The sequence below is a fragment of the Bombus bifarius genome, unplaced genomic scaffold (assembly GCF_011952205.1).
Source record: "Bombus bifarius isolate JDL3187 unplaced genomic scaffold, Bbif_JDL3187 scf7180000010271, whole genome shotgun sequence".
In the NCBI taxonomy this organism is placed as follows: domain Eukaryota; kingdom Metazoa; phylum Arthropoda; class Insecta; order Hymenoptera; family Apidae; genus Bombus; species Bombus bifarius.
In genome coordinates, this window is record NW_022885586.1 from 6263791 (window position 1) to 6274464 (window position 10674).

General features: G+C 43.3%; 1 protein-coding gene across 1 annotated transcript in view; it reads right to left on the minus strand.

Annotated features, from left to right (window-relative positions):
• The window catches only part of LOC117216318, a 30000-nt gene extending 19875 nt beyond the window's left edge, over window positions 1-10125 (minus strand). The window contains exon 1 of the mRNA XM_033462933.1: window positions 9478-10125. Within this exon, the coding sequence (XP_033318824.1) occupies window positions 9478-9762 (285 nt within the window). The 5' untranslated portion in view covers window positions 9763-10125. The remainder of the gene's footprint in view (window positions 1-9477) is intronic.
• Window positions 10126-10674: the final 549 nt, after the last annotated feature.

Consider the following 10674-nt stretch of genomic DNA (forward strand, 5'->3'; position numbering starts at 1 on the left):
TACCACAGGAACTTTCATTTTCATCGAGCTTGTGAATAAATAAACAAACGTTCTACAAACCGCGATTCGTGACTTTCTTTCGATCTCTTTATCATGAAAAATGCTAAATCCAGAATGACCTATAACCTGTCGACATCTAAACCGACTGTCAAAAAGACCGTGAAGATTAGTTTGTTTTTAATTAAAATTCATAATATTTGCGACCACACGATGAGATCCACCCTCCTACGTGGGTAACGCTAAGAGTACTCATCAACGTTCTGCGCGACGAATCACAGGGACTTTAATTAAGAATACATCACGAATATACGTTTAATAATTCACTGCGAGTAGGGTAATTCTATTTGCTGCATTTGTCTACCGTGTGTCGGCAATGAATTCCCGAGAATTTCGCGAAACAACTGAGAACAAAAGGAGCAAGCACAACAGCTACCATCAGCCGGCGCGTGCGGCGAAAACGCGCTGATAGCCCGCGCGGAACTCACCGCCCTTAGTTTGCTAGCGTGTATTTGCAGAAACCGTAATGACGCTAGGAATATTTCATAACTATCACAGGTGAATTGCGATAATGAGACCGTACAATCTCGCTATTTTACTATTTATTCGTTGCACCTCCTTCCTTTTTCATCCCTTGCGTAATATTATGACGTAACGCAAGCGTTAGGGGAGGGTATGAAAGAGGAGAAATCGCGTAATCAATTTTCATCTCGGCGAAGTTCTTCGATAGTTGCTCCTTTTTCCTCTTGTTTCTCCGCGTTAAGAAGAGCAGCGAGGTAATTTCAAGATGAAAGCTCGGAAATTCTTCTAAGCTAAGAAGATGCTAGGGCGGAAACAATGAATTTTAGATATCGAAGATCCCGGGTGAAACTTTGCCGCGCTTCGATTCGGAAAAGAATACCAAGTGAAAAGAAGTAGAACATAATCGTAGAGCTGTAGCGTTCGAATTTTCCGACACAATTCTTGCGGCCTGGCTTTCGTAGAAACTTTACCGCAGAGTAGCGAGATTATTTCTACAGCCACCTTGTGTTACGTAATCAGACCACTTCCTACAAATTTCTCTCGGAGCAATGAAGCTACCGAAGATAAAAGACGGTGCGCTTCTAACCGGATGGCAGCCGTTGCAAAACGATATTCAATTCCGGGGATCGTCTCGCCTACGCCTACGCTCAGGTTTAAGGTCGAAGGACCCGCGATTGTCTCGAGCGAATATCGAGCAGTTGCCCTATTAGGCTGTCTCCTGGCTGTAACAGCTGCTGTATTCTGGATCAGCGAATAAAAAGGCATCGGTACGATGTAACATCCGAAGCAGACGAGAAAGAAGAGAAAGAAAGGCTGATAAACCAGAACCAGCATCGAGGAAAAGAATAAGGAGAATAGGAATACGAAATGGACGATGGAGGAGAGAAAGGAACAAGCGAAAGACAGGGAGAATCGTCTACATGCCTCGACGCTGAGAAAACATCGATGCTGCATTTACGTTGGGAATATTCCTGGGTAACCGTGCATCTCTAGGAAGCGTATGCAGTCAGACGAAGAGTGGAGGCAAAGAAGGATGGAAGCTGAAGGTGGGACACCGACTCAGAGAAGGGAGGAACGGGAGGAGGATACGATACCGGTCTACGGCAGCTTGCTGGCAGCTATATCAGGTTACGCTCTAGCGCCCATCCACCGCCCATCCACCACCCATTCGACCCATCCGACGAACCTAACCCCTCCTGCCAGCTTCCACTCGCTCTTTCACCACCTTCTCGCTCCCTCCCTTTCTTCCTTTCTCTTCCCTCTTACGCCTGTCTCTTTTACCTTCTCTCTCGTTTTCTATTTACACTGCTTCCTTCCGCCTCTCCTCCTCCGCTCCTCATTGCTTTTGCCACCTTTTATGTCACGAAGGCTCGACATTATCGTGGAACACTGCATGCTGCTAACGCCGTTCAGTGTAGGATCGTTCAGCGTTATGGCTGATATGAAAGATGCCGCGTGGATTTTGATTTCGATTCGATGCGTGATGGATGGGTCTAGGGCAGGTCGATTTGTTGAAATGGAGATTGTATTTTTTGCGGTGATGCCATATTTATAACGATAGGAGCGTGGGTTTCGATTGTCTGACTATCGCGTTCCTTTTCTACTCGAGATCTTTGCAACAATATTTCTCTTTGAATTCTTATCCATCTTTAAAGATATCTTGGCTCTGAGATCTTACCCAGTTTTAGTTCTCTGCCTTTTGCATCGATCTACTGAAATTTTGAATTGCGTCAGTCGGGGCGAACATCCTTTATTAGCCTGGGGAAGAATGACTCGAAAGGTCAAAGACAGATTAATCGTTGGTGATAAAATCATCGACCGACCCTGTAAGTCCCATGCAAACTTCCATCGAATCTCTTCGACCTCGAAAAAACATTTCGTTATTCCTTAGATGAGAATCCAACGATATCCATCTTGGTTCAACTTCGAAATGGCTCTTCCTTTGATTCGTTCGAGCAACGACTTATTACCGAGGGCCGACTTTGATAAAGCGACCAAAAACTTCCCTCTCTCCCGTTTGATAATCCCGAACCGCGATTAAAGTCACATGGCGTAGAATGTCAGCAACTCTGCGGACAAATTGATATTCAGAAGCTCGACTTTTCGATCACCGACAGAAGGATTCCACGGAATGATCAGCAGCTGTCACAGATCCGTGCTTTCCCTTCAACCACCTCCCAACCGTGTATTTTTGTTCTTTTCTCTCTCTCTCTCTCTCTCTCTCCATTTCTTCGTACCTCTTCTCTTTCACGGATTCGTTTCCGGCGCGGTAATCACGGAAACGGGATTTGAAATTCGAGTTCCCACTAATGGCCGGTGACACCCGTCCATGGGTCGCGACGGTAATCGGATCGACGTGGCTCGTTCGAAAGCGTTTCTCCATTTGCATTCGTTTTTCTAGCGCGGAGCAGCGTCGCAGCGCGCCATCGTCATGTCGGCCTTCTCGATACCGTGACAGGAAACGAAACAAGGTCGTGTGGATCCTTTGCACGGCTTCAATGTGATTTACTTTGCTGCTCGAGCGTTCCAATTTTCGTTCGTTATGTCTCTATCTGTGTTTTCCCTCGACGTTCTTCCTGGGCCGACTAACCTTTACGAAATTTTGTTTAATCCGTTTGAGTGATTGCTTGTTACCCTGATTGCACCGTAAAACATCCAACATCGCGTTGTTTAGCGAAGAAAATTGCTCCTAATGACACTCGTCGTTCTATTGTTACGAGACAACGGAACAACTAACTGCCGTGCTTGCGTCCCTCGTTTCCCAGGCTCATTTTAATCGACCACGTCTAATGCAGTTTAATTTGATATTAATTTGATTTGGTGGCAGTTTCTTAGAAACATACGTACATGTGTAAATAACGGATGGAAACATAGAAACACCGTAGATGAAGCGTACTAATACTTTGTGACGTATACGTATTAGTTTACAGTCAAACAAACGTGGGTTAACTCTGACTGGTTGCATAAAATATATTTACACTATTACTGATTTGTGTCATGCTCAAATCCAAATTCGTACTTCGGTTGAATGTTAATTTGTAACTAGTTCAACTATTGATTCCTATCGCACTGTTGCCAAGAATGTGTCCCAGTTGCAACTTCGTTTGTATCTACGATCTGTGCGTATTCTCTTGACAGCCGAATTTTATCCTCGACATGTGCAAATCTCGTATCTTCTTCGATTCTGGACTCATATCGCGAGATTTCCTATCAACCAAATTTAAAATCTCTTTTTTTTCATAAATTTATAGCTACATATTTTAAAAACTATATCTCAAAAGAATATTTCCTGCGTGTTGGGGAATAAAACTGAAATCCGTGTTCATTAATCACAGATCGAAATCCTCTAGTTTACTCATATTTCCATTCCTGATAAATCCTCGTGCAAGTTTGACAATTTGTCATCCTTTGTCACAAGTATTTGCCAGTGGAAATCCCACCAAGACGAATATTTCATCGAAATCGAGTAGAATCGCCTTTTTTCGTATTCCTGTTGATTAATCATAAGCGGGGAAATCGAATGGCGTAACTGGAGGGTAAATCAATGCATTAATTAATTACAAGACGTAGAGACAAATCTGATGCGACGAGCAGTCGAGGATCATATTCCTGACACTACTGACGGACATCCCACACAGCTTTCCCGAGGTTACCTCGAAATTGTGCTGGTCTCTGTGAATCTGTCCGCGGATCGGGTGATTTCTAGTTGATTCGCGTGCAACGCCCGACAGCGTGGATGCCACCTGTCTTCTCTAACGAGTCGTACCAGCGTACGTCCATACGCGACAACATACAACGATGGTCCGTGTAATTGATCATTATGGCCTTAACCATGGGGGCTGACTTTTCGTTGGTCGATGAGCATTCATCGAGTGACGTCTAGTGGAGGGTACTTGTTATTTCCTCTGACTAATTTTATTTTGATGTATAGTGGGTTTTAAATAATACAATTTCACCTGATTAAATTATCTATCATATGACTTTGAATATATTACTTTCACGAATATATATCACTTTGAAAAATGAAGATAGTAAGAGAAAGATACGATGAGTCAAATTGTATGGATGGTAAAATATCGTTATAGTTTTAACGATTAAGAGTGTAATTTAATATGATATAATTATGAAGAGAATCAACCTATGCGATCCACAGACATAAGCCTTTTAGCAATAGACGACAAATTCATGAAGTTTTATAACCAATATTTTAAAAATCAATATTTATGTATGAATAAAATTAAATAACAAATATATATAAAGAATGGAGCTTCTAATCAGAGTATTAATTTTAAAATTGAATGACAAATTGGAGATAATAGTGTGAGAGTTTATTAATGTTTTTTATAGGATAGTTAAACTAGAAGTACTCGATTGAGAGTTGTTGAGAGTTGTTAAGAACGCTTCCATCGGTGATAGAGTGGACAGACAAGGAAATAGAGGAAAGGATCTCACCCGAACGGGCAATCACGTTCCCCCAAACAAATAAAGACAGTGATGGATATATCCACTCGATCTATCGTATGAAAAACCTACTTTCTCGGATATATCCACTCTCGCCGCTTAAAGAGTTAATTCAAGTATTCTTCAGAGAGAACTTCCTCCGTGACCAAGTGCCGTTTGACGTTGAAACACAAACACAAATTGCAGAGTGGAAGCGAATCGACCGATTCAATCGCTGAGCGACGATCCGGAGATTCGTATTTTTCTTTCATTTGAACTTCGAACCTTTCGATTTCAGGTTCAGGATTTCTAAAAGGAAATCTATAGACCTTTTGGACAAATTTCAAAGTGACAAAAGAACTCACGTATGAAAAATAGAGAAAAAAGCGACCAGAACGACGATTAAAACCATTGTCGCGCATTCGTAACATACTATAAAAAATCGATTGCGTGCTATATTCAGTTCCAATGGCGAAAGATTTACCAATCACATCGCGGACACCACTTATTCGAGCCAGCCTTTTCACAAAATTAAACTTTTCGAACTAATGCTTACAGTGTTCTCTCGTTTGACGGTGATACTCAGCCACGGTATTCGCGTTGCAAATTTTTCGCTCGACCAGGTCCAATTAAAAAAATATATACACCTATCCGCTCTTCCCTCGGGACACTGGGACGAACGCGATTTTGTTTCGTGGCTTCAATTTCTAGAAATTATTGCAATCGAGTCAGCGTGACTAGAATTTCGAAAAACACCCTATATACAACGAGCCGTGCGTTCACGCAAGCTTGTGCTGCATGCCCGTGAATGTATACCCGTGTCTACGCGTACGTGTGTGCAGAGTGTGGAACGGTAGCCAGGCGCGTTCTCCACGCATGATGAGGAACGAACGGAATCATAAATGTCCGCTCTCTGCTTCGTGTGACACGGTTGCGGGAACGCAAGCGAGTCATGACATTGCGAGGAGGTATCTATAGGGCCGGGCGAGCCAGGGAATGAAAAGGGAGGTTGGTTTCAGCCGCCAGAGAAATTTATGCCGTCCCCGTGATGGGATTTGACGGCGTAGACGTGGATTTTCAACGTGGAATCGCCAGTGGAAACGCGGCCAGTCCAGTTTTACCCTGTCTATTGTTTCATTGCCCTCGTATTTCTCGATTACTTCCTTCTTCCTTTTCCTCTGGCTTCTAGATCGTGGCAATTTTTGTACCTTTCGACATCGTACATTCTTCCATATCTCCGTAATGCTGTTCCTTTTCTTACATTTTTAGCTCCTTGGGTTTTATATCTTTATTATATATCTGATAGATGATGATGAAGCGGAGGTCGGTTAATTTATGGAATTTTGATAACGATTGTGGGATTCCCACTTCTCGTCTATCTTCTTTCTAATTTCTTCCGTATATCAGTTTTGATAGATGATACTAAGGTGAGAATCGGTTAAATCGTGGTATACAGGAATAACGAAATTTGCGCTGGTTCCTCCGAATAGATACTTGCTCAGATATGGGCAACTACGATAACAGAGATCGTCCTACTTTACATTTCACGCACCATCTCGGCCGGTGTTCCATATCTCGGCTCGCCTAACCGAATATGCATGTACGCCCATCAACCGTGTAGCGAGATAGCGTTAACAAGCTTTATATAAGCAATGGCCCGGAGACCGATCTGCTTGCGGACATCAAAGGGTCTCGGTCATGCTTCCTGGTCTCGTCTATGGGTAGACTAGTACGTCAAGGACCCTGAATCGAGCTCAAGAAACCAGATTCGCACGTGCAACACGAGCAGCACGAGGTAACTTAGTGACGTAAGCGGAGGTTAAAGGAAGGAAGGTTGAATAGAGGGATCGAGGAAGACGGACAAGCGTAGAGAGAAGGAGAAAAAGGGAATACCTTGAAAGGGTTCGGTTCGCTAACGCGTCAGGGAAAGCTTCGGTTGGAGAAGCCCGGAGGCGATGTTTCTGACCGGCAATCAGCCGGTTAGCCCCGATGATCACGAGACCGGCTTCGTGCCGCGTCAGTGAAAATCGCTACCAATCCTGCCGACCATTCAAAGAGAGAGAACTTTCCAAGTTGTGGTTATTGCGACCGATCGATCCGCGCGTAACGTTGTGTACAGGCTTTCCCATGGAGAAAGCCGCGGTAAGGTTCGCCTTCGCCTCGGAGCACACACTCGACCGCCGTACCACACCCGCTGAAACCATCCCACTCTTACCATCGCCCTCCGAAATTCACCCGCTTCGACGTATCTATCTCTCTTTGCCCTGAAGGGACAATGGAACCCGGTCGGTGCCCAAGGGAATATCAGAGGATAGGAGAGTGGTGCTCCGCTCCTCTAGCCAGTCGCCGATGTAGCCAACCCGGCCATTGGCCAGCGGTGAGAGAGCACTTCCTGTTAGCCTCGACCCTCGTCCGCAACCAGCCGCAGGCCGCAAGCCTCGGCTCCTGCGAGCCGTAACCTCTAACCTCACGCTGTTCGGTCTGACCTCCTGCCGACAGCGTAATTGTTTAGAAACCCCTTGATCTGTAATTTCAGCGCCCGGTCTCCTCTCTACACGAAACATCGTTAACACGGCTCTCTCTCGCTCCGTTTCACTCTGACTCTTTGTCTCGCTCCCACTTCCTCTCACTCTCTCTTCATCATGCTAGTTTCTTGTACACGAGCCAGACACTCCGTTCGATGGCTTTCTCTCTCCACGCCGTTCCGACGCTTTACTTTCTCGCCCTTTTCCTTTCTCTCTTGGCACAGACACTCTAGTCGATATCTCGCGCATGCACGTCCTATCTCCTGTGGTCGGACAACCACTATCCAGAAAGTTTTAGGCTCCAAGAGGAGAAAACCCAATGAGTTGTCGCGCGAAAGGTCACGTTTAATCGCATGCCCCTTCTGTTTCCACAACGGAGTGGTGTTAGTGTCACGTTGAACCGCGACAGTAGAATAAAGCGACCATAGTCAGACGTAAAGCGTTATTTCCCTAGATCGATGGAAATCTCCCCACAGAGTTTGATCCGGATCTTTAGTTTCCTATCGGGATGGTTCAGTTGAGAATATAGTTTTATCATCGTGGTTCCGTCGGATGCGGTAAAGTATAGGTGTTGTCTGCAGCGCGGATTGAAAACAGATATTAGAGTAGATTTAGAAGAGTGGCTATTTGTCGCGACTGCCGTTTTCAAGTTTTCCAAATGCAAAATGTTTTTCACCCGAGAGACAGGATTCGAGGGAAGATTTATTCCATAAATTTGAAATAAAGCACGGACTTTACTGGTTAGAAAGAATAGTGAATTTTAAATGCGTTCTCTTTTTTTCTTTTCTTCGCGTGACAAAGAATTCTCACAGACGAATGCAAGGATTTATGAATGCAGATCATCGACGGCCATTTTAGATCTCTTTGTACTCAAGTCTATACATATTTTTGCCGTGACCGTGCTTTCAAATCTCTCCGTACTTATACGCGCAACATTTTCTCGTTTACGAGCACTCGTGTAACCGTACGAGCCTAATTCGCCTCATCAGTATGTATAACATTGCCTCGTAACAAAGGGATTTAAAACGGTCTTCAATTATCCTCTTCTCGTGCGTCCAGTGATTCGTTTGAAGGTCCATTATAGAAAAAGAAAAGGTCGAAAAAGATGTACCATTTCATTTAAAAGAAAGGAGAAGTCGGTCTATCTCGTTAGTTCTTTTTGCTCGTGAAAGTTTTCCCATTGCTCTTTTTTAACATTTTTGAAGAAACATTAAAATGATACTAATTCAGGTGAAACGAGCGTTGAAACACAGAGACTCTCTGTGAATAAATTCAGAACGATAGAAATATATCAGAGATAATTCGTATTTTAGCAAAAATTATCGGTCGACAATTTTTATATATGTTACTCTTATCGAGCGCTACGAAGGGATATAATTCACGCAATATCAAAAGAGCGTTTGCAAATATTCATCGGAATCATACATAAGATATGAAAGTATGGCTCGTAAATATTTGAATGGAATTAATTACGCAAGCACGCTATCCAGCGGGAATTATTGAAACAGTAAAACAGTTTTAACTCGCAAACAAGGTCAGATAATATAAACATTCGAACTGAATCTCTTTTTTTATTATTTCTCTGCGTTAAATTTATGCTGTCAAACGTTTAAATTAGTTCTACGTTAATCATAATAATATTTTTCGATACTGAATTTATTCTATCCACTGATATTTAAGTTAATTTCATGCCTATATAATGTCCTATTAATTCCTTATAAAAAGTTTATATATAGTCTAACAATCTTCTCTATAAACTTTTCAATTAAATAATAATATCTTCCACATAGAAAATTTTTTGAAAAACGCATTAGTTTTGAAACTTCGCTAAGATAAAAAATACGAAAAATTCTAATTCACCAAAAATATCGAAAGCTTCCTCTGATCTATATATACATATAAAGATCTACATATCCTTTTCCGAAATTCAGCCAAAACGATAAATTTTAAACAGACGTTTTCGACGAAGAAACTCATTGAAAATGTTACTTACGATCTCCTCCAGCTTCGAACAGCCTTTCCTCGCCGTACAGGCTAACGCAACGATCACGCCACCGCCGAACATCACCAGGAGGAACACCGCCAACTTCCATCCGTGATCTCTCTGCGGGATGAGTTTCTTGGCGCTGGGCAGCTTGGCAACTTCCGTCGTCGAGACGCCAAGACGGGATGCCTTCACCAAGATCGTCCTGAGCCGCCTGCTCGCTTTCTCGCACGCCATTTTCGTCGGATTGCTCCTCGAGGTCGACCTCGACGATTTCACGTGCACTTGATCCATTTTTCGTGATTCGTACTCAGATATCGTGCAGTGAAGTGTGCAGGAAACACTTGCACGTGGACATAACAACGATAAAAGCAGTGATACTCTTAGAATTTTTATGAAATTGGTTTATCTCGTTGATAGTTTTACGAAGAATATTGGAGATTAAGCATTGTCTTCGTATAAAAAGTTTTGATGGTTCTTAAAAGATCTTTGGCCGACCTGTTTACATCAAGACTTGAAAGCTGGAATGGGCAATAGTTTTTGCAACGAGAGAATTTATTCCATTACGAGTATACTTTTTAAATGTGAAGCGTCTGGAAAATTCAAAATCTTTGGTAGTTCGCTGACTACCTTATTCGAACGAACGATGGTAACACTCGTATAAAATAGTTCTTGCTTCGCTTTACGAAGGATCTATCAGAAATCGTCTGGTCTAAAAACACGAGAGAACTGTTTACAAAACGTTTATCCGGTTGCGATAGTGACCGAGAGAATTCGTCGAGATGGACGATGATTCTTTGAAGAAGCAGTCCTCGCCTATAGCGTGGAATACTATAGAGCAACCGTCGAAAGTGTCCGGGACGAATGCCCAGTGTACCAATTCCGAGCGTTAGGACGTCGTCCACGGCTTTACCGCTCACGTAGATGGACTGTTCTGCAGGTTTTATGACATTATACCGGCCAATACTGCGAGTATATCGCGTGGCCTCGCTCTATCCTCTTCCCTTTCACCCTTGGTCCCCCGTTGTCCCCCATAAGCCGTGCCGGTGCTCGTTATATTTTTATGTACACGACGTGGGAGGATGTGAAACGACGGGACGTTCGTCGCCAGGAATGGAAATCGACCAAGATAAAGGGAATCGAGATATCCAAATGAAACCGACGAGCCAACGAGAACTGGGTTACTCTCGTTCTTATGCCACTTTC